General features: G+C 35.3%; 3 protein-coding genes across 3 annotated transcripts in view; 1 reads left to right on the forward strand and 2 right to left on the reverse strand.

Annotated features, from left to right (window-relative positions):
- Positions 1-285: 285 nt before the first annotated feature.
- LOC115633705 (E3 ubiquitin-protein ligase NRDP1) lies at positions 286-1,852 on the reverse strand. Its single transcript, XM_030531166.1, has 3 exons — positions 1,037-1,852; positions 800-965; positions 286-737 (listed from the first exon to the last, which is right to left on the reverse strand). Exons 1-3 carry the CDS (start codon positions 1,712-1,714, stop codon positions 634-636), a joined length of 948 nt encoding a protein of 315 aa, XP_030387026.1. The 5' UTR covers positions 1,715-1,852; the 3' UTR covers positions 286-633.
- Positions 1,853-2,027: 175 nt separating this feature from the next.
- LOC115620064 (group XIIA secretory phospholipase A2) lies at positions 2,028-3,287 on the reverse strand. The gene is made up of 2 exons (XM_030513207.1): positions 2,719-3,287; positions 2,028-2,632 (listed from the first exon to the last, which is right to left on the reverse strand). Exons 1-2 carry the CDS (start codon positions 2,963-2,965, stop codon positions 2,199-2,201), a joined length of 681 nt encoding a protein of 226 aa, XP_030369067.1. The 5' UTR covers positions 2,966-3,287; the 3' UTR covers positions 2,028-2,198.
- Positions 3,288-6,078: 2,791 nt separating this feature from the next.
- The window catches only part of LOC115620063 (cAMP-dependent protein kinase catalytic subunit 3), a 30,827-nt gene continuing 12,149 nt past the window's right edge, over positions 6,079-24,756 (forward strand). The window contains exons 1-2 of the mRNA XM_030513206.1: positions 6,079-6,819; positions 13,966-14,619. Of these exons, the coding sequence (XP_030369066.1) occupies positions 14,007-14,619 (613 nt within the window). The 5' untranslated portion in view covers positions 6,079-6,819; positions 13,966-14,006. The remainder of the gene's footprint in view (positions 6,820-13,965; positions 14,620-24,756) is intronic.

The raw sequence follows: 24,756 nt of genomic DNA on the forward strand, positions 1-24,756 counted from the left end.
GGCAACAGATGTTGAACTGGGAACCCCGCCCCCATTGAACCGAGCAAGCGATTGCGCAGCTGTTGGAGCTTAGAATGTTTACGCTCAATTTGACGAGCTGTTGATAAGAGAATCGGAATCTTGACTGCAGAAGAACGAAGCTGCGATGCTCTGTTAAAGCTTAATAAGTTTATTTATTTGTAATTACACATGAAATAAATGATAAATTTTGTGTTTTAGCTAAACAACGTATTGACAATAATTTTGCGATTTGTTCTATGAAATAAAATCTGAATTATACCGTAACAAAAAATTATTATTTGAGATCGCTAAACTAAACGTATAAATGTGTAATCATAATGCGTATTTATGGAATAAGTACCTACAATATGTATACATCATAGAAAACAAATTTGAAACAATTTTTGTTTTTGTTTTTTACAACTTGAAAGTCGTCATGAGGCGCTTGAATGTGTTTTGAGTGTTGCGAGTTAATTTCTTAAACTAATGCTACATTTATAACTGATAAGCTTGTATTAAATTCGCAGCTTATGCATTAAGTTAAGGAAACAACAAAACTGAGCACTGTCTGATATACAATAAAGATACGTACATGTAAATTACGTGGTAATAGTTAAAGGTGCAGAGCTCGCTCTACTCGATACCATGCGCAAATATCATAACCAAACCAGGTTCGACCATAACATCTTCCGTCATGTGCACGTTGTCACAGCTAAGCACGAGAACAGCCTGTTTGCCTGCACAGAATAAGGAGATCAGTGTTAGTGGACGAGTGTTTGCGGTTTTTAAGGAAGCGTACCTGGTATACGTCGACATACGTAACTGTCGTAGATTCTGCGATTATTCTGTCGCGTCTCAAGCGAGCTGAGCCCACGCGGCCAGCGTCGCTCGTGGCAATTTTCCATTAGACTGTCCAGTATGTGTGGGGGGCAGCCAGATTCCGAAAGGGCTCGTTTAATCATCAACTACAATTAGAAAGCCATAATTACGCGTTAGTCATTGTGGTTTGAGGTAGGCGGACCATATTGTGACTCACCTGCAGGGCATCGTCGGGCGTAGAGATCATGCCACCCCATCGCGTGACCCTCGCTCGGGCCAGGCCGCTGCTCCAACGGATCACCTCATCGCGTTCCATTTGATCGGCTATGGCGCGCATAGCTGGATTCGAAACTCGCATAGCGCGCATAAAATCCTTGAACAGTTGCAGCTCCCGTTTCAACTCATTTATTGTAATCTGCTGGTCGGTCAGCTCCGTTTTCAACTGGCCCATTTTCTCCGTCTGCTTTACAATCAAGGTGCGCAGCTCACGCACGCAGTTGTGATCCTTTAGTTCGTCCTTGGGTATGTCAAAGCCACAGCCTTTCTCGCAGGGGAAAGGCCGTTTTGGATTATGCAGACACTCCTCAAGGTGTCCATTATAGGCGTCCAGCTTTAGCACTGCCGTGCAGCCGTGGGGAGCATTGTCACAGGTAATAGAGAGTCTAGACAACAGGTTGCGTAGGATGCGCGGTACAGCGCGGAGATTCGCCGTTGTCAGGGCGTTACGATCCACAGGACAAGTGGGCTGGCGTGTCAGCCACTCATTGATGCAGCCTCTACAAAAGGCATGTTCGCACATCACCGCCTGCAGTGGGTCCTCCAACACGCCGGAGCATATCGGACATGTCAACTCCTCGTCCACTTCGCCTTGAAAGCGGTTTACATCGTAGCCCATTCTTGAATAGTGTTGTGTGAACCGTTGGCTTCGCACGCAGCTCGCGCTTGTATCCCTTAAAATGATTTATATCTATTCATTTGTCAGCTACATGCAATTCGATTAAGGTTTATTGAGCTATTTTGCAGCTTGCGAAATTTTTGCTTCGCTTGTAGTTTTTTAGTGTTGTGCAACATCATCCGTGTTGTCAAGTGTTGAGCAATTTTATGAAAATGGTTTTGCTAAAATGTGGACACACTGTATGGTTCTACCGCCAGTTTTACCGCTTCTATTAAATTTAAATGTTTTCTATTTGGTCGAGTAGCGTTTTTTTTTTTATTCAAGTATTTATATAAATAACATGGATATACGCCTTCTTTGGCATACGTTGGTAAAATTCGTCAATTTCTATGTGCACAAAACTGAACTGAACTAACAATAACTAACAACAACTAACGCACAAATACTGAAAACATATACAGATGAGTGAAATGTTCAGTCTTAACTATATCTCGTTGCGATCCTTCCAGCCATATTTTTGACGCTGCTGCTTCTCCTTGCTATTGGCATACTTGTTGTTACTGTTGCTCTGTCGCCCCGGTGCACAATAGCATGAACGTTTCTGCGAATCCAAGTACGATTTGCAGCCTAACGTCAGAGTGCCTGTAAAGAGCATCTTAGCTGCTGCTTTACAACCCTTCGTCATTAAATCACTCGTAATTGACTTCTCATAGCTGTCGCAGTATTTGTATAGGCAACGTTTTAAGTCCAGATCGCAGAGCTCTTTGTCACTGTTGCATGTGTCGTAGCAAATGTCGTGCGCATTGCAACACGTTTCCATTTCAGCGGCCGGAAGGTACTCTGTGCTTATGCGCAGGCCAAGGGAGCCGCACCCGTCGGCAGTGGGGGTATAAAATTTGTTTTGAACTGCGCGAGGAGCTATGGGATACAATAAACACGTCAGTGCAACATTCGCATTTTCGTTTTACATAATCCACTGCGCATTTGCGTCAGATCACACTTACGCGGCCCTCCGCCCTCTGACGGACACTCAAAGACGCAGTTCTCCTCCACAGCAGCATCAAATACTTCGTGTACGGTGCGAAATTTTCGCACTATGGTGATGAGATTTTTGAACACGTCGCCGAAAATGGCTTCGGCCGCTATTATTGCATCTCTCAGGTGAACTATTGTACTAGAGCCGTAGCCCGAGTAGGCGTAGGTCAAAAATGTTAGCACGTATATGGCAATTTTCATCCAGGAAAACTGCATTTTGCTGTCAATAGTTATAAGCTTTTGTGTTTCTGTTGTGTTTCTGCCTTCCGTGCGTGTTGTGTTGAACAGCTGTGGAAAGTTAGCGCCATCTATATCTATGTGTGGTATTATATAAACCTAATGCAAAAGTGTGGAAACACTGGACAACTTAACGGCTGCTTTGAATTTAAAAAAAACGTGCAAGAAGATAGAAATGTTTCTGAATGGATATTAAGCAAGATTTTAGAAACATATTTGTGCTATACAGGGCTTGTGTCTGTTTGTTGGCAAACGTGGCTGTGGCATGCATATGTAGTATGTGTTGTTGTTGCTCAGAAGGAGTGCAACGGCGGACTGAAAGGCGCTGCAAAGTTTTACGTCAGTTTGTAACTTTTAAATCAATGTATCGTTTCTAACATTCTGCATTAAACTTACAGCAAAAGCAAAGCCAAAGAACTCGAAAAGATTCTATCTCCCCAAAGATCATGTTTATTCAAAGAGTGTTAGTGGTCAACTGGGTGAGTTTTCCCAAAATTTGTATTTAAGTTTCTTGCACGGTGCGAATAAGTTTGTCACCTCTACGCCTGCACATAAAGAAGTTCTAGCCTTGCCCTTGACAGCTTTAATAGCAGGCACTAGAAAAATTTTCAGCACTTCCACAAGCCACACGTGTCCGACGACATCTCGTACCTGCGCACGCTTAATTAAATCGTCAAATTTAAATAAAACTGTTCTAGCGCCTACCCACCAACAACTAGTGCTTACATTTCAAATGAGGCTCTTGCACGAAACCTGCCGCCACCTGACCTTGTCACGTTTTATTACACAAAATCAACATAAACATGCAACTTGTACGTACATACATAGAAGTGTTTTCGGTGTTTACATGCATTTGCAAGAAGAGCGAAAATGTAAGGCACACAAACAAAACAAATCTAAATTTCAACTTAAGTCTAAACACACGCAACAAAGGCAACACAAATCATCTCCGCAAAGCTTCCAAACATACGAGCACATTCGAGTATGTATGTATGTATGTAGCACACAATTTAATTGCACAATATTTTTATTTAATTTGTCAGAAATTCTCGTTACCCATCACTTAAGTACTTGGCCACAATTTTTGTATTTAATTTAATTTATCAGAAATTTCACAATTTATTTTTATTTAATTTATCAGAAAAATCACAATTTAATTCCCAATTTGCCATCACTTAGGTACTTGGTATGAGAATCGCAGAGGAGGGTGGCTACAATATTTTTATTTTATTTAATTGATCAGAAATTTCACAATTTATTTTTATTTAATTTAATTGATCAGAAAAATCACAATTTAAATATCGATTTGCCATCACTTAGGTATTTGGTATGAGAATCGCAGAGGAGGGTGGCCACAATATTTTTTTATTTAATTTAATTTTTTAGCAATTTCACAATTTATTTCCACAACATTTTTTTTAATTTATCAGCAAAATCACAATTTAATTCTCGATTTGCCATTACTTAGGTACTTGGTATGAGAATCGCAGAGGAGGGCGGCCACAATATTTTTTTATTTAATTTAATTTTTTAGCAATTTCACAATTTATTTCCACAATATTTTTATTTAATTTATCAGAAAAATCACAATTTAATTCTCGATTTGCCATCACTTAGGTACTTGGTATGAGAATCGCAGAGGAGGGCGGTCACAATATTTTTATTTAAAATACATATGCACATATTTATATTCACACTAAATACTGTTGTTGTCAGCAGTCTATTAATGAAATAGCCTATATGACCAATGCAAATATTTGCCAAGGAATAAGGTCCTTTCAAGAAATCAAAATCGGGGTTTTATGGCAGCTTGATCCATTTTGTTTTTATTAAAATAATCTTCTTGAAAATGCCCAACATATTTGCAATTTCGTTTACGTAAAATGTTAATTTCTGAAATTACGAATCTAAAAAGGTGAGTAATAATAAGTGTAAATTGCTAGTGTATTATAATCCAGCTGATTAGCTTAATTGGCCAAATGGTTTGCATAATTATAGCTATAAAAAAAAACACAATAGGGTAGTGTATAATGTGTCCGTAATGGGGAAGGTACCAAAGAACCAAAGTCAAAACAAAGCCTTACTTTGTGTACATACTAGAACTTTGGAAAATTACTTTAATAGGTGTTAACATAAAAGTGACAAATTACCAAAATTAAAACAATAATACAAATATTAATAATAGTAATTATAATTACATATATAAATATTTTTTTTTCTTTAATATTTTAGTTGACATTTTTTGACCAATTTAGAATATTTTTTCTGTGAATATGGTTGAATGTTAAATTTTCTTGTTGTTTCCTGATATGTATTGCTATGTAAAAGTATTGGAATGCTGAGTTGCATTTGTTAACCGATCCGATAGACCTTGCTAAGAGCCATTGAAGCCTTTGGCGCTGCAATTTGAGCCTTGTTGCGCCTCTAGTTAATGCTCTGTCCACTAACGTTGCTTGGGCTGTAAGTGGCCATCCAAATGACAAGCAAACAGCCAGCGACAGCCATTTGACTAACACACAAAGCTAACAAGCAAACACAGTCCAACAAAAACATAACACCACAATGATGTTGGTTGGTGGCTGGCTGGATGGTCGACCGCTTAAATCAACAAGAGAATTACAGCAACAACAACAGCAACGAAATGGATCGTACATATGCACATACATACATATATACCCACATATACGTAGATACGTCATGCGGCAGTCAGACAGCCCATACACACACACACACGCACACATGCACACACAGTGCGCCGTTAACGTGGCCAAGAGCAAACACAAACAGGCACAGCAGCCAGTCAGCCAGCCAGCCAGCCAGCCAGGCAGCCAGTCGATGTCGAAGTCGACGTCGCGGTCGTCAGTCGTCGCAGCCGCCGCCGTCGCCGCCGCAGTCGTCGGCGAGACCAAGACCGAGTGCTGTGGCAAGCGATTCGCAGATTTAGCGTTTCAGTTTCGTGCAAATCGTGGAAGCGGCTGGTCCAACACTTAAAAATAAAATTGAATAAAATTATTGACAGCGAGCGAAATTTTCAAAAATAACATTTGAAAAACAAAGTAAAAAATTCGCAAAAATTAACAAAACAAACAGCAAAAATAACGAAAATAAAATTTTGCCGCAAGCTAAACGATTACAGTTCCGAGTTAAAATAATTTGCATATTGTGCATTATTATTGTTGTTGCTATTGTCTTTGGCGAATGCAATTGTAAGCCGCGCTTACCAATTTGCAAAGCTGCTTGGTGCAGCGCGTATTTGGCAATAAACCGGATATTCTAGATCTTGCAGTTTGAAGTCGGTGTTGCGGTTTTGTTGCGTGAACTTCAAACGGTCGCCGCCATCGTCAATAAACAAAACAAATAAACAAAAACCACAACTCCAATCCGAGAGTTGTAACTAAAGCGGTACTTTGGCCGGTGGGCTTGTGAGAAAAAAAGAGAGCATTAAAGCAAAAAGTGACACCAATAAGCGGACAACAACTAAAGCAGCGACTTCGCTGCGTCGGTTATATCAGCGGCATTATCTGTAGTATCTGTAGCATCCAGCAATCTACGAGTAGCATCGCTATCTGAATTTTATTTCTGTTGGAAACTCAACTCGACGGAGAGCCGAACAAATCGTGCGCCAAAGTAACATATTTATTTTTAACAATTTCGCAAGCGTTCAAATTTTGCTCCAGCAAAAATAATATACATACATCTAACAAAATATAAAATATAGAAACAGACAGACGCATAACAACAACAACAACAACATAAAGACTAGTAATAATTAAACAAAAATATTAGCGATCGTACGGCAGCAGCAACGACGCTGGCTGTTAAAAATTAGTTTGGTGAGTAATCATTAGTGTGAAAAGCGGGTCTGTAGTTTTCAAAAAAAAGAAAAAGAAAATGCCAGATTAGCTTTCAGTATGTTTGACCGGTAATTAGCCAACTGGTTTTGCATAATTATACCGTCATATTAGCCTAGTAATGGCGCAGTACTTTAATGATAAAGTTAGCGAAGCTGGAAAGTCAAGTAAGAACGTTTTACTTTTAACCAGACAGTTCAAAATTCCAAAAAGACAATCTATTCGTATTCATCTTGTCTTGTATGAAGCTAAGATAAGCATTATAAGAATAAAGATGATATTAATACTTTTTAGTTTAGGCCATATTTGTTTTTCTAACAAATATTTAATAAGCTTTCTGCAAATATTCCACTTGAAATTAGCCAATTGCAAATAAAGATGGTAGTTTCTTCCCAAAAAGCTTCCTTCGTTTTAATAAACACATTTAAAAACTATCGCATGCGGAGCTTGCGTTTGAAATAAATAATAAATAAATAATAAACGATATTAGATCATATTCATTTTGTCTCATAAAAGGCTAATATTTGGGATATATCGTCTCAATTAGAGTGGATAGGCGTAATAAGAATAAAGATTATATCAATAGTTCTATACTTTTTAGTTTAGGCCATATTTGTTTTTCTAACAAATATTTAATAAGCTTTCTGCAAATATTCCACTTGAAATTAGCCAATTGCAAATAAAGATGGTAGTTTCTTCCCAAAAAGCTTCCTTCGTTTTAATAAACACATTTAAAAACTATCGCATGCCGAGCTTGCGTTTGAAATAAATAATAAATAAATAATAAACGATATTAGATCATATTCATTTTGTCTCATATAAGGCTAATATTTGGGATATATCGTCTCAATTAGAGTCAATCAATAGTTCTATACTTTTTAGTTTAGGCCATATTTGTTTTTCTAACAACTATTTAATATGCTTTCTGTAAATATATCCATTGTAATATAAAGCTGGTAGTTTGTTCCCAGAAAAGCTACCTTCGTTTTAATAGTTAATAGTTTTAATTGTTCATTAACAATTTTTGAATAAACTCATCGCATCTGAAGCTGCTATTGGAGAATAATGAACGATATTAGATCGGAAATAGATAAGAAAGTTTCGCATGTGAGGGTGATCTTGTCAAATCAATTTTTCGAATTCGATAGACTGAAGTCACTTTATTTCGAAAAGTTTCGCCCTAAAGCTAGAGCGGAAAGCTTAAGTCAAATATTTTAATCATTATTAGAAAATTAAAAAATTAAATAATAGTTTCTGAGAAGTCATCCAGCTTAATACCTAAAACTATGGATTATGCCCAATAAGCATAAATATTTAATTATGTTGGCAGCCACAGCGCCATTGTGCTTTGCAACTGAACAGTTGAGTGCGTACAAAATGTATATATGTATATGTATAGTATGAAACATATGCAATGATGACTCAGTTATTACTTAGCTGGCTGTGCGGCAGGTATCCTGGCGTGCCCGGCATGCTGTTTGTAAATTGGAATCATTCACAGGTTTCAGTTACAACTGGAATAGATGCCAGGCCACAGACAATGTGGCATATATGATTTATACCCAGCTCGACCCAATTTCACGATTGGCCCGATTTGCGACTCAATGGGTGCCAAGGACGTGTCAGGCGTAGCTAACTTTTCTTAGCTCAAATCTGGCACAAGGACATCCGGAAAAAGCCAATAAATACGTACTTACTTACTCTACTGCTACTTATGGGTCAAACATACTATTGCCCTCCAGAGCAAGAACCCCAAAAAAAAAAATCGCATAAAATAATGTCGACGCGTCACGCGTTTTATGGTTTTATTTACCGACTTTTGATTGTTATTGCCGTTGCTTTTATTGTTCGAAACATGAATGTACGTACTACGTACCACTTCGATGGGCCGGTGGGTGGTACGCGTTGGTCAATGCGAGTCGATGAACAACATTTGTCATACGCGTCATGACGCGTCTGATTAATGCAATATGAGCATACCTATACACTATATACATATACCATATAGTGTGTATATATATACATATATACTGAGGTGGCCACCCTTATTCACATGTTCGTTTTGATACCATTTAATTATTCCTGTTGCCGTGTTAATGATGTACAACATTTTGCGGCAACATTAATAATACGAGTATGAAACGCCTACAACACTTATGGAATTGCCCAAAAATACGTCGATGACGCTGCCATCGAGGGGGCAACAGCAGGCATCGCTTACGTCCATATGTATATACTTACTATATATAAGTAGTATGTACGTACATATGTCTGCCTGTCTGCTTGTATTTATTTGTGCATTTAGTATAAACAGACATATCAACACAAAGCGAACATCATGGATAAAATATATAGCTTCTACAAGTATATGTAGGATGCGTTAACAAAACGCCCAGCACGCTGTAGCTTTTAAATAATAAATATCATATATAATGGGAGTGGGATCGCTTGGAGCGGGGGCTACCAATTAATAAATGCTACAAGCGTTACGCGTAAATTTCAATTTTGGTTTAAATGCCACAAATCGGTGGCAAAGTTCAACTGCCTATCAATGAGGTGCTCTCAAAAAAAGCCAACACCTCATAAAATGCTGCCATTGGTCCCCGGAGACAGTTTCGCAATTTTAAAAGCACAAAAATTATAAAAAATATATTAGCAAATTGGGCTCATAAATAATCTTAAGCAAGCACAGATGCATGGCATGTCTGGACACAAAATTAGTGGAAAAGATGACCGCCATTGACTTAGTTTTTTAGCCATAATTGTTTTCTAAAAGCATTTTTTATTCATTGCGGAATTAATGCAATACAAAGCTAATTTGCGATATGTATTTGTCCAAGTCTGTGCAGCTTTTCTTATCTATAGTATATATATTTTTAATGCGAATATAAGTTTTCTTTTAGAACATAAGTATAAGTTTATATTTCGGTGGGGTTTCAAAAAGTATAACAATCCTTATTTATATTATAAATTATGTTAATCGTCGAGATTAGTGGAAGCATAAATAGATTTCTTGTCCACATTTACAATTGGTGTTTTATGTTTTTTATTTTCTTTCATAAGTTTTCCATTTCCTTATTTTTTAAGTTCTTACAAATGTGTGCAGGGAAGTTAGAAGTAAACTCTACCTTTCTCTCTGTTTATAACTTGTAATGAAACTCTTATGAAAAATAACTTTAGATCTTTATTATTATTAGACAGGGGGTGGATAAATGGCTAAAATAATAAAATAAATAATAAAATCTATTCTTTAGTGTAATTTGTCAAAATTGGTTCACTTGAACCGTAAAAAAAAGAGCTGGCGTGTATCTCTCTAATTCTATCGCTATATAGTATTATGAATATAAGAAAAGTATATTTTGAAAGACAATAGAGTCAATTTCAATGTCGACTTAACTTTTTATAATTTGTAAATATTTGCCCCTACTACGCTTTGCTTTTAAAATGAAATATTTTTTTTATTATGTTAAATAAGTAATATACTGATTTCAAATTGTTCTATCTATATTCGCAGAAAATTGGAGTAAGTTTTGAAATTAAAATTGAATGTTTATGTCTCATTGGTTAGAATAGTTGTATTGGAAAATATTTTTAAGATAGGTAGTGAGAAAAATGTAAGAATGTATATATTTTTAATTTAGAAGTTTAGTAGTTTCTTTTATTTCAGAATCATAACATTTTCATTTCGAATCGCAAATGTTTGTGGTCAGCCATTAACAAAAGCCAAAATATCGAAATATCATTCAATATAGAGGCTCTCTCGACTGAACTCTGAGTTTGGAACTTTATTGATTTAATTTCTCTTTTGGGACAGCTAAATTAACAAATCTTTAAAATATAATCTAATGTGTCAAAAATCAAAAAGCATTAAAAAGCATTATTATCCCTTGAAGTTTCCATCCAAGTTTTAGAATCTTTGGTGAATTCAAAGTTTGCGGCTAAGAAGCTAGAATATGTAAAGCGACCTTTGTATTTATTTAAGGCAGCTATAATATTTAAATGCTGGAGTCTGGTCCGATTAATGATTTAGTCAATACTGCTTGTCTGTTAGCATCGGTATATTTCCCATTTTGTTTCAGTAATTTTCTCATCCTTCAGTGGACTTTGCAATATATTTTATTTTTAATATTTTTCTTTATTTTTATTGCGTTTTCCATTCAGCAAAAAGTGCGAGCACCGGAAGATTAAGCAACATTTTGCTTTCTAGCAGTCAGCAACGACCCCAATTTTCATTTCCATTTTCCATTTGGGCAGCGCCCAAGGTGATTGGGGCGCTCAGAATAGACGGGAGACTGCTTCACTGGCTGACTGACTGACTGACTGACTCACTGATTGTCTGACTGACGTTATTTGGCTGGCTCTGCGTAGGTAAATTAAAATCCGAGTGATTGTCTGCAATAATTTTGAAAAATTGCTCCAAAAACGAGATCCAACAACGGCAACTGCGTCAAGTACCGTTCTTTCTGCACTTTTCCAATAATGAAAAAAGTATATGTGTACATATTTAAAAGTATTATTTGTAGATATACGCTCGGTTAACCCTAAATCATATTTCCGCACTTTTAGTGCGTTGCGTTTTTATTCAAAACAAATTTATAGATAAATAATTTTGACTGACAGCCTCAGATATAAAATTAAAAATGTGTAATTTCTAAATTCAAAATTGTGCAAAATTCAAAATAAAGAAACAAAATTGGAAAAAATCGTAAAAATTTTAAAGCAAGGTTAACTTTATAAGGTGCGTGTGTGGGAGTGGAGAAAGCTTTTGTTTTGAAAATATTTTAAGATATTTAATTTATTGTAACGACTATGCACATGATTCGTTGCCTGTCGCTCTTCTTAGCGTTTGTTTTCATTTTTAATAAATCTATCTAAATATAAACTCTATACTATAATGTATGGCGTAAGCTGAACAAAACAGATTTTACTTTTCATTAGAGCACGAGGAGTGACAGTGCACAACTTTTTGCCATTCTTGAGGCAGTTCGTCCTCCATGCCCCCAGGAATATCCTTATATGCCTACACTCAGAAAATCAAACACGAATCGTGACAATGTTTGGGTAGATGCGAACATATTTGTTAAAAGCGCGATATTCTAAGTAAGGTGTAGCTCTTCAAGTAATCAAATATTATTCAATAATAGGCCAGTTTGTTCTTAGTGAAATTTTTGGATTATAGACCATGGTTTTTCTTAATTCTTAGACTATTTTTTGATGCTGCTACTATGTATATTGATTTTTTCAGAGGTTTATATATTTATTGTATTGAAAAAGTAAGCTTGTGTCTATTTTATACAACACTGATATACTGCTTCGATACAGTATGGGAAATTCGAATTACTTGTATACTTGTATATATGTAGCATAACTCATAACATAAGTTTCATATCAGATTGCAGAAATTTCTCTAATTGCATTCACAGTCTGTATAAGTTAATTTTAATCACAAATGTATGAGATTTAAATTAACGATGCAAGCCGATAATATGTCTGATACATTCCCCGAATGCAACCAAGCGTCTGATGACAAAAAACTGATGTCCTGTTTTTCGATGTCGATCATTGCCGTTTGTAGGTTGGTGACAGATCTTTCTTTAGAATACTTTATATACTTACTTTATAAAACAATTCTTTTGGTCGCCTGAAATATGTCTACTTGTGTTTATTAAAAGAAACACTCCTTCCTTTCACACGATTAAAGTTGTGATTAATAATTTAACTTGAAATTTAATCATATTTTTCGCATATTAAAATATATTGCTCTTTTCTACCTTTAACTAAAACAATAGAATAAATATTAAATTTAAAGTTAACAAATCAGAAATATTGATAATGCAAGACGTCTGTGAACTCTGTTATAATGACGTGCTCATCATCAGGTTTAATAATTTATTAGGCACACGATTAGGCGATTAGGGAAAAGCCGAACCCATGAAAGGTATCAGATTTTGGATACTATTTTTAATCGCATCGAAATTGCTATAATAAAAAGTTCATGTGTAAAATACTACTTTAATTGTGAATATAGATATTTTCCACTATTGATAATTAAAAAACATACTCTTCTAACATATGTAGTAGATATGATCAATAATGAAATACTAATGAATTCCATTTAGTTGACTCTTTTAAATAGCTTTTATACATAGTATTTATTCCACATATAACCGCTGAAAACCTACTTGGGAACTTTAGTCATTCTATCTTCATTTGAGATTAAAACATATTGAAGTTATTTTATGGCCAGGCTATTTACAATTTTTCATTGTATTTTTTCTCTAAGTGTACCATTCTTCAGTTCGTCCGTTCGTAATATGCACATGGCCTAGATTACAATAAAAGTCACTGAGGCGGCCGGCTATTGATTTTTATTATTCATCATCATTATGTGAATAGATTAATTTTTTGCATATGTATATAGTACTCGTACATTGTAGGTATTGTGCTTTTGTGTGTGTGATTGCCATTTCATGACTTCGACTCTTCTGCCCCTAAATAACCTTTCAATTAAATGCAGTGCATCAGTGCATTGAGATCTTTGCCCGTCCAGGTCTGATGTCAGGCTCTGGCTCTGGCGCTGATTGGCGTTTTCTTTGTTGCGTATTTCACTAAATTGAATCAGAAGTGCGTACATTGTTGTTATTAATAACATTAGTGTTATTATATTTATATTTTCTTCTTCGTCTTCTTCTCCTGGTTCTTCCTGTTGTTCTGATTATTGACATTATTGTTGCCCTTTGGCGCATAAGTCAATTTTCATACTAGACTGCGTCCACACAAAAGAGTCTGTCACTCTTTCCGTCTGACTGTCTGTCTGTCTGTCTGACTGTCGGTTGTAGGGGCTTAGTGCGCTTGTTGTTGGGTTCTCCATGGGATCGTGCATTTGGCCAACGGCAATTTCATTTCACTTTCAATTTATGCGCACGACTAAGTTGTCAGAGTTTTCTGAAATTTATACAAAGATGCCTTGTGCCTTGCCTTGCCTTGCGCCGCGTTGCTTGCTTAATTAAACGACCATGGCGAGAATGGCACAAAAATAGCCGGCCAGACAATGACAGCGGCTCCTTCATTCTTCGTTCCATTTTATATTTATTATTAACCGGCAGAAACTGTCTTTTTTATTTACAGTAGCTGCAGTGGCAACAACAATCACTGAAAAAAGTACAACAATGTCAACGGCAACTTGTGCCCGATTCTGCTCACCATTGACGACGGCTGGGAACAACAAAGCTGTCGCCTCAACATCCTCGTCAGCATCATCAAAATTGACAACAGGAACAGGAAGCGGCATGACGTCAGCGGCCACACATAAGAAACAAATTCCAGCAACAAACACAAATGACATCAACACAGAGGCGACGTTCACATTCAAATTGGGTGGCAAAGGCGGCCGCTGCAATACAAACAGCAATGGGCATAGTGTGGCCTCAAGCGAATCGTCAGATCCCCTAGAATCAGACTACAGCGAGGAGACCGAGGAGGAGGAGCAACAACAATCCAAGCAAGCCAAACATGTCAGTCTCAGCAGCAATAGCAGCAGCAGCGCCGCAACGTCAAGAGATTCCGTTGGCCATGATGCTGGTGACGTTGAAAAGGACGAGGATACCAATAACGATACAAACAATGATGACTCTGTCGATGACGAGAGCGTCGAAGAGGATGATGGCAATGAGACAGATGATGAGGAAGATGAGGAGGACTCCGAGGAGAGCAGCAGTGTCCAAACGGCAAAGGGTGTCCGCAAATACCATTTGGATGATTATCAAATTATCAAAACTGTGGGTGAGTATCTACCACTTTAAACTATAGATAAAAGATAAAATAGATAGATAAAAATGGCCAGAATGTTTGGCAACAGAATTCCATGAACACCAACAAAAGTTCGATGATTATGCTTTCGCCTTTCCGCAAAGATTGTCAAACAATTCTTCAATTAATATTTGAAAAAATGAATGTTTTATCATTTGAAAATGTTTTGAAATCAAATTGTTACATTTCCTTATTGATTGATTGATTTTTGGGGTAAAATTATATATTTTGGCAATCCAAGGCCTGAAGTCAATATAATTTCCCTATTTTTTTGTTTGTTTTTGCGATTGACATTTTTACTAAACTGAATCACAAATCGGAGCGATCAGCAGGTGAAATCAGTAATGATCGATCACAAATCACAAATCGCTATGACCTGCTGATATTAAATATGTGATATTTTGAGTAACTAATATCAATGATATTTATCTCTCTAAGCATGTTTCTTTTGATTAAAATGGAAATTGTTCTTTTAAATGATTCTTTAAAAATGATTTTTAAAATTATATTTAACAAAATCACAAAGACTTATTTTTGCATATTAGTCAGAAAATTGGGAATATCATTTTTAATTCCGAGTACAATTGCGTAATCTTGTATCTTCAATTTGAGACGCTTATGTGGGAGATCATACATCATAATATGTATTACATTTATGTGGAGTTTGATTAGAATTCAATAATTTTATTTACAATTTTTAGATTTTTCATTTTTGACTTTTGCAAAGAGTTGATTTTTGATTGATGTTTGATGTGTTTATTTTTAGAAGTGTATATATATTTATATTGTTAAATTATTCAAATAATTACAGTGATTACATTCTTCAGATCTTTTAAGTTCGTTACTCAGTTCATGCACTTTTATCTGATTTGAGTCGCCAAACTACACATTTAGTGTAGGTTGATGTGATGTTTAGATCTGGTGTACATGTATATTCAGTTTTATTTTAGTTTGTTAGGCCTTCGAGCTGTAAACTAAATGAATTGCTTATTTATCTTAGCCTGTCCTTTGTTGTATGTTATAAAACAACTGTACTTCTGGGTTAGTGCCGACACAAGGTCTTACAGAGCAGTGGGGAAACAAGTTCCCAGAATGGCATACTAAACACTAAATATCGCTTAAATCGGACTACATTTTAGTTGGTTAGTGTGTTTAATTAATATCAGTAGACAATTGTTCTAGATATGCCTTCCGTTGGATTAGTCTAAAATAGAACTACATTGGCATTCATTTTGCAAACTTATAATCAATTAATTGAAATTATTTATGTACCTTTGTTGGCCTTTTGTTTGCTGTTCGAGCTGCAAAACGCTTTGATTTCCTTTTTCCCACACACAATCCCATACGTTTTTATTCTCTTCAATTTCAAATATTTATTATGCCATTTTTTATGCATTTCTTCTGTGCTTTAATGTTAAGTCAGCGGCTTTAGCTTCTATTAGTTTTTATTGTTTTATGCGTAAATAAATTCAAATTGATTACGCAAATCGAACGCACATACACACATACTTGTACATATATATACAAGTATATATATATGTATATAACATATACTTACTTGTGCCCCGTCTAAGGTAATTGTTTTCATTTCTTGCGGCTCTGGGCTTGTTGGTTAGTGTAAATATAATTTTTAAGTATCATATCAAAACATTTTATATCTCATATACATATAAACAATTATTTTTAGACCAGTTATGACGCTCATCGCCGTATCGATTCTTTTAAAACAATTTTCATAAATATTGAGCAATTAATGGTTTTATTTTTAATTCTCCATTGTTGGCTCTGAAAATAAATAAAGTAGAGGTACTCGTGCCCCCAGCCAAATGCCACGTGGTATTTGTGTTTTATTTTTTAGAGATGCCTGTGGTTTTGAACTCAGAACAAAAGGCATTAATAGGTAGTTTTTGTTTAGAAATATTGCACATATACCAAAATATATACATGCTGTCTATGTTATTTGCTTTCTAGTAAATAGTATATACTTGTACTCAAAAATTTTGCAAACAAATTTTTAGCAATTACTTAAGTCCGTTTAAAATGAGTGTATGGAAGAAGAATATTTCAGAAACAATATATGTATTGGATTTCTGCCATTTCTTTTGAAAACACAATATAGAACTTCTTTTTTAAGCAATAGTCGAGCACCGTTGTTTCTCTCTAGAAAGAAAGAAGTGATTTATATATTCCCGTTTGTCTACCATTTAATAGTTTCCTTCGATTCTATCAGATTTATGGTTTGTGTGGCTTGCTTGGGGAAATCGATATTATTTCAATTTCTTAAATTTGAGTTAAAAGCCCATTATTATTAAAAGCGCATTTTTTGAAAACCACTACTCTCCAGCAAACAAATTTTTTATCTTTTTCTTCTGTAAGAAGTTTGAAATAAATGTTCATCTTGTTTGGATATAGTTTTGTGCAGAACTTTTGTACTCTGTCTGACATAAGTAATGTTCGGAAGTAGCTTTTAGTACAACATCTTATCATTTAAACAAACTGCCAACGGACCCTTCCGCTTCGCACACTTCAACGAATCGCTTTCAACGCTTGCCAACTGATTCTTGCGGCACCACAGGTCGTATGAGTAATCTTACAAATGCCAGACAAGCAGTGGCCACTTGCGTATTGTGAGAAGAAGAAAAAAACACCACAATTTTGCAGGAATTAATTTGTAAAAAGTAAATAAACCGAACGGATGGATATCTTGCTAAGAGCGTTCAGCATCGGATAATGCGGCTGAGTCACGCGTCTATTGGGGCGCCACACACACACACACACACACACGTTCAATATGTGGACTATACTATATGTTGGGGTATAGAGGCGTATTAAAAAAGCTAGAGGGGAGAATCGGAAAGAGCATGAGCAACAGCTTTTCGCACGTTTTCAGCAGCAACAATAATAATAATAACAATAACAAACAATGGCTAGATGAGGCAATGCCAACAACAATTCCATGTAGCATCATGCAGGCCATAACTACTGCGAGTAAATGAAACTAAACGAATCGCAACAGACGGAAAAACTGAAGATAGTACAAGTACTTACACTGAGAAAACAAACAAGTCCGTTCCATGCTTGCGTGGCATCAAGATGTTGATATTTGAAGTTCGTGTTTGTTTAAAATTTCATTGATTAACAAATGTTTGTGCGTTCGTTCGTTTATCCCATAACTCGATTTCACTCCCAGCATTTGAAAAACAACAACAATAAAAGCCAAAAGCACCAAAAACAATTCCAAAGCCCCAACATGGCCAGCGCTGATGTTTTTACGAGTCTTGCAAAATGTGCATGACTGTTTGGGGGAATTTTCAGAATTTTCAATGGAATTGTTTTCGTGATATCGGGAATATGTTTTTGATTAGAAAACATGTTTTTGTTTGTGCATGTTTTGGATGCGTGCGTGCGCTTGTCTCATCTTTTCGAGAAAACTGACCGGGGAAGCAAAACAAAACGGCCATAACAATAACAACATCGCAATAAAAGCTGCCAATAAAACTGTCATATCAATTGCGGCACAATTAGCCAAACTGCTGCTAGCTGGAAAAGGAAACTGGATTTTTTTGCTCTTGCTGTTGACATCTTGGCTAAACGCTTGCTAAATGTTTGCCAAGTGAAAGTGCGACGCTTTCCCACCAACTGCAAGATTTGCACTCACAACAATAAGAAAAACTGCAGTATTGTGGGAACTTGAACAGCTTCAGCTTCAATTTTAATAGCCGCCCATTCGACATATTCTTCGAAACAAAAGGAAAGCTGATAGGGCCTATTAAGCTCCGCTTAAACCGTTTTCCTGTAACACATTTTTCTTCAAAATATTTATAAGTAGCTGCAAAATATTCAGTCAAAAGGAAAGGAAGTAAAGAAGAAGCCATGTTTCCTGAGACTTTAAATGAGGCATAACGCAATATTTAAATATCGTGTTTTCCTTGCATTAATTAACGTTATTTCCCATTATTTTCATGTTTTTCATTTACCCAAAAAATTGTCCTGGTTTGTATGAAAAAACATTTAGATTATTCCAAATGATTTCAAAATATACAATATATACTACTTGAATAGGAATAGAACATAACTAAAACGAAGAATTTTTCAACTAGCTTAAGCTGCCATATTGGTAGCAGAATACTGGTTTAATAAATTGTATATATGTATAGTAAAAGTAAAAAAATATATATATAAAAAAAAATAAAAAAAAAAAACTAAGAACAGTATACTTTCAGGATTTAATATCCGATTTTGCGCCTGCCAGGCTAAAGTTTAAAGTTTTCTCAGTTGTAGTGAAATATTTAAGCGTGAATCTAGAATTACTTTCGATTCCACTGACTAAAAGGGTGGCGTATGTATATATTTACCAGTTGATATAACATTTCGTACCATGTCCAATTATTGGTATTTTTTTCTAACGTGAGTTCGGGTCGTTAAATGTTGTTTTTTATTAAATTAAAAATGGTAATGCATTTTATCTGACGGGTGTAATTAAATCTTGAAAATCGCACAAAGTAGGCTGAACATTAAAAAAATTGATTTAAGCAGGAAGCGTAGTTCTCCTAATATTGATAAGGGGGGTTAATAGTATCGAGTGTGCCAAATTTTATTTACTGAAGCTGAGATTAAAATACTGAACACAACACGCATAAGTAATATAATTACATATTCGACAAAATTTTATTTCTTCAACGTACGAGGCTGGATCAATAAGTATCCGTATTTGATGACATTGAGGGCATTGCTGAGAGGCTTAATCTTTACCATCATATTCAGATATCGTTTATAAATAGTTTTCGTTTATAAATAGTTTGATGGAAAAAATTATGACACCCGTAAAACTTTGGGTTAACGAGTTCAAGCGTGTGGTTTAAATGTTCGCGATGAAGAACGGCCAGGACTCCCGTCAAACGTGGGTATCAGAAAAATCGTCGAAAAGGTCCGGGACACGATTCTTCCTGATGCCATGGGTGTCTTGCATGAAGCGGTAACCAGGATTTTAAATGATAAGATATGTAGGGGTTAGGAGAGTGTCGATCCAATAGCAAGCAGGTACGACTTACATGTATTATCGAGAAAGTTCTTGGACCGCTATGAATTGCTATCGCATTCACCTTCCTTACCTGATCTGAGTCACTGGATTCTTTTCTTTATCCTAATCTAAGAACAATCGTACAAAATTCAGCTCAAATGAAGAGGTTGTGGCCGAGACAGAAGCTTATTGAAGAGATGACCTAAAAGCTGAGAAAAATGTATAAACCTAAAACAAGACTAACCTTGAAAATAAAAACGACTTTGATAACCACGGGCAAGGGCGTAGGCATGGGGGGAATGGGGGTCCGTTGCCCCCCTATTAAAAATGTTGCCATATAAAATCGACCACAGGCTCATTATTATGACGGAAATGGAACTAAGTTGGATTGGTTGAAGTTGTTTCATATGCATAAATAATTTTTTATTGCATCGTGCATCATTTAATCAAAATTTTAATTTTTTTGACCCCCCTTTTGGTGAAACGTGCGTACGTCCTTGACCACGGGTACTTATTGTCCAACCCTTGCACGCCTGAGGTGTGTCCCAAGTGCTTCTATCCGTCGATAACAGATGTTCTCTCGTTCAATTAGGAATATGTACCTACTTATATAGCATTAGAGACCTAAATTCGAGTGTCAAAATGCTCGTCAGTGTGAAGCCATGTGCTCCCAGCTATTAAACATGTGAACTGAGAAAAAATAGTCTATTGTTGCTTCAATTGACATTGGCATGCGGAAATGCTTGACACATTGAGTGGCCAACAAAAAGCATTGGCCCGTGGCGAATAAATCAAATTGACAAATTTTTCAGAGTCGCACTTTTGGAAATTGCGATAAGTTATATTGCCTTGTCGATCAAGGAGCGCCACAAATGCCAGACCTTGCCCACAAGCCTTTGGCTATTGGATCTGCTTGATTGATAGATTTTTGCAAAATAAATATTTATGTACAATTCTTCTCGGAAATACGCATAAAAATGCCCAACGTTGAGCGAATGACACGCAGCAGGCGGCCTGCTGCCCACACACACACACATACATATAAGTATAAGTATATATATAATTATATATATAATGCCTGCTTTTTGAATTGAAACAGTAAATGAAAAACCTTTTTGCGGCGCTTTAGCCGAAATTGATTTTTAAATAATAAAAGGCAATCAAGTTTTCGAGCGGTAGGAATATTCTGTACCAGTATTGGAAACACATGTCCAAGTTGTTTTAATTGTTGTTGTAGCTTTTTGGGCGAAATGTGTAGAACTAGTTGCGTGTCGTCGTCGGGTCTGCGACGTATATTTCATAGTTTACACACACAGATATAAATATATAAATGTATATGTATGTGTGAGTGTGTGCAGCCGCAACTTTTGTTGTCTGTTAAGTGGCATATATACGGCTATATACTATGTATATAAATATACTTTCTATAACCATACGAGTATATATTTATATGTATTCTGTATTTTTTTTGTATAACAATTTTGCACGCAAAAGACGGCATCAGTCAACGAAAATTTATGATCGCATGGAAAATTTGAGAGCGACGGACACCGAGGCGACCAAATCGCATACAAGTATATGCATGTATCTGTGTATATATTTAGAGTATGTAATATAGGAATATTATTGGCAAATTGCCGACTGCTGTTGGGATCCACCAAATTGGCCAACATGGCTCTCTCTGGCGATCGATCGTCTCTGTTGGCGGGGGCGGAGGAACTCGTAATGCTCGATTCTCATTTTCACATGCATGTCGTCGCGATTTCTACACGACAGCATTAAATAATGACCGTTTTTAAATTGCGTTATAAACTACGTGTTGTTGTTGTTGTTGTTGTAGTTCTTCTCGTTCTTGCCGCTATTTTGGCAATTATTAATAAAAATGACCTAAAAATGCAATTTGCATTAAAAAGAAAATCCAAATCGAAACTGACAACAGTGCCGTCCCTCGGGACACCAGGGGAGCTGGTTTATAGTGTGTAAAATGTTGTTTTTAATAACGGACATCAAATTTATGTTATTTTTTTACGTGTTTTGCTGTTGCTGTTGTTCTTGTTGTTGAGGTTGTAATATTTGTTGTGTGTAAATTACAGAAAGTTGTCAGAGCAAGGTAGATGGGTGGGTGGTTTATGGGCGGTGCGGACGGTGGTTTGCTCAATCTTCTGTGCGACATATGTATGTTGTAAATGTCGTAAATAGTTCAAAATAAATGACACAATGTCAGCTTAGCAGGATGTTCGTAAACAATTATGTAGTATTGAGTGACGCTGACTAAAAGCATAGATATATTCGATTTATTGAATACTTAAGCACAAGTTTTGTGTAAGTGGTCAGCCAGACAAATGTCTTAGGTCGAGTAAACATTTTCATATTGCTAATTTTATACATATTTTATTCCTATTTATTCATGCTAAAAACTAGGAGTACATATATACTATACAATAGCATATCTTGAACTACTTAAGGTAGTAGCCACAGACTAGATGCAAGTAAGTTGGGCTTTATAAAAATAGAAACGCAGAATTGATATTTAGTCGAAATGGCTTTTATTTTATAGAATATATAATCTAAATAATCCGATTTCGATTCAATCAAAGTTTTTCACTCTTAAGAAGCATTACGAACAAGGGATTTAGGCCGGCATTTCCTGCAGAATCCTAGTATATACATATACATATGTATATATATACAAGTATTTTGAATGGCTTTGATGTCATTTTAGCGCTATAGAGATAGATTATAGATTATAAAATGCCAAATCAGGCGAATATGGGAACTGGGAGAGGGTTAAAGTGGGATTTTTTTGATGAGAGCAATTTTTGTTTGCCATTCATCTTGAAGAAAGCAGGAACACACTTGCTTGTCTAGAATGGGAACAATCTTTGATTTGGAGATATTTAATTCCATTTTATTAAAAATCACCGAAGATGTTGGCGGATTTTTAATAAATGAATACACTTTCTGACTGCATCTTCGCTAATCACGAATACCAACAATTATTAAACTAGTTTCATAAATTGTAACGTTTTGGGAAAAGTTTTAGCCCGCTTAAAACAGAACTTAATATTTGCTTTGATGGCTTGCGATACTCTAAAGGGATATTTGTTTTACTATAGGTTGTATGTAGAAACTCTTTACTTGTAAAATAATAGAAATAAGCGTTAAAATTATTTAATTATTATGTAAAAAAAGTGCAAGTTAATTCAAATGAATAGTGAAATGAAGAGGGTTGTGTAGAAACTTCAGGTTTAACTGATTTCCATAATTTTAATTGAAATTATGGAAAAATTGACAAAACTACAAAAAAATATACAGAATAATAATAGGTAATGTATCGAGATTTATAAAAAAAATACATATTTTTTGTTTTATTCAGAAATTAAGCACTGGTTGCCAAAATTCAGGGACATAGACAGAAATAAACGAACAGAACCCACTCACGGACTCCGTAATGAAATAAAAGTATAACAAAACTAAAGCTGAGAAGTGCTTGTTCATTAACGCCACCTCATTACTAATTTGCCATCAAAAAATATTGTTTTACAACTAGTTAGTACAATAATCCATGTCAGGTAAATTACAAGTTTCTATTCACATCTCATCGCATTACAGTCGATTTTCTGTCACATTCATTAATTGTGGATTGATTTTTGAGCACATAATCTTTTCAAAAATGTTTTGCAAATGTAACGAGTCCTTCAATATATGGACTTTTTGTATAGGCTTACATATCTAGCGATGTGATGGAAAATATTTTAATATTTTTTTTAATTTCAATAGGTACTATATCTTCCTAGCAGACTATTTGCAGAATTATTGTAACATTTAAAAATCTTTGTAGGTCTTCAGAAGTCTTTCCTAAATCTAAATATGTAGATATTCTAATCTTTACTTCATTCAGATATATTGTTTTTACTTACCATTATATCAGTCTTAAAGAATTTTCATTCAATCAATGCTGACGATGCTTAATTATTTACACCCTGGACCCTGGAGGGAAAAAGGGTATGTTTGTCAGTCTCGACGCAAATAAAGGTAACTTTATAGCTGTTTTTTTTTCAATATTTAATTATCTATTTTTAGAGATGTTTGTGTGATCCTTCAATGATTTCTGCACTCTGTTTCACGTAAATATTCAATTATTAATTATTGGGCATCAACGCATACGACCATCATTACAAATTTTAGGGACGTTTTTTGAAAGACGGGTGTCCTGTTGGGGATGGATGTGGGGGACCACAGGTGCAATTTATGTCCTTTATAAGTTTCTAAATTATTGAAATATAACTTCAACTTTTGTTACATTAGATCATTTCTAGCTCTGTTTAGTTTATTACAGATCTCTGTCCATGAATTGCTGATTGATTTTATATTTTGGTTTACCTTTAATTCAATTTATTATATCTATATTTTGTTTTGTTTAAATTAGCCATATTTTGAATTAATCATACTTTGGATGTTGTTTGTAAGCATTTTGTGCGAAAAGATTTAAATTAAAGCATTATTAGTGGCTTTTATCAGCCAATAATTTGTTATTTTCTGTAATTATTTTTATTTGTTTACTGCTAATTTTTTCCCAATTTACTTTGCTCTTTTAACGCATTTTACTCCAGTTCTTTTATTTACAAACAAGCTATTTTATTCTGTTATTTCGATTAGGTAAAATAATAAGTACGGTTTAAATTCGATTATTATTTCAAAAAACATTCTGAGAAATTAACTGTAAAAACGCAATTAACTTTATTTAGCCAGCGTTTCAAAAACAGCCGCCGAATGTGCGAAACTGTGCCAAGTTTACAAACATACATACAGACATCACATATGTATATATATAGCTTACTTATATATGCACATATACACATACAAAATAAAATGTATATGCAGTCGTCGTTTATTTTCATTTACATCTGCACGCGATTTTAAAAACTTTTTACAGTATTTTGACTTTTGGCACACATAATTTATTAAAAACAAAACTGAAAGAAAAAATCCATTTCATTGGACTGTGTAAATAAACAGCATCAATCAGAGGCGCAGTTAAACAGATGACCAGTATGCCATTAATGAGGGAGTGGGAAGGTTTTATTTCT

Source organism: Scaptodrosophila lebanonensis, unplaced genomic scaffold, assembly GCF_003285725.1.
Source record: "Scaptodrosophila lebanonensis strain 11010-0011.00,11010-0021.00 unplaced genomic scaffold, SlebRS2 tig00000001-arrow-pilon, whole genome shotgun sequence".
Lineage (NCBI taxonomy): Eukaryota > Metazoa > Arthropoda > Insecta > Diptera > Drosophilidae > Scaptodrosophila > Scaptodrosophila lebanonensis.

Bases quoted from the DNA above. Each gene is read 5' to 3' on its own strand.
- LOC115620064 (XM_030513207.1), bottom strand. From the start codon at position 2,965: ATGCAGTTTTCCTGGATGAAAATTGCCATATACGTGCTAACATTTTTG. The intron at 2,633-2,718 runs GTAAGTGTGATC...TGTATCCCATAG, and splicing joins GTCAGAGGGCGGAGGGCCGC to CTCCTCGCGCAGTTCAAAAC.
- LOC115633705 (XM_030531166.1), bottom strand. From the start codon at position 1,714: ATGGGCTACGATGTAAACCGCTTTCAAGGCGAAGTGGACGAGGAGTTG. The intron at 966-1,036 runs GTGAGTCACAAT...TTCTAATTGTAG, and splicing joins CGCCCGACGATGCCCTGCAG to TTGATGATTAAACGAGCCCT. The intron at 738-799 runs GTACGCTTCCTT...TATTCTGTGCAG, and splicing joins CGTATGTCGACGTATACCAG to GCAAACAGGCTGTTCTCGTG.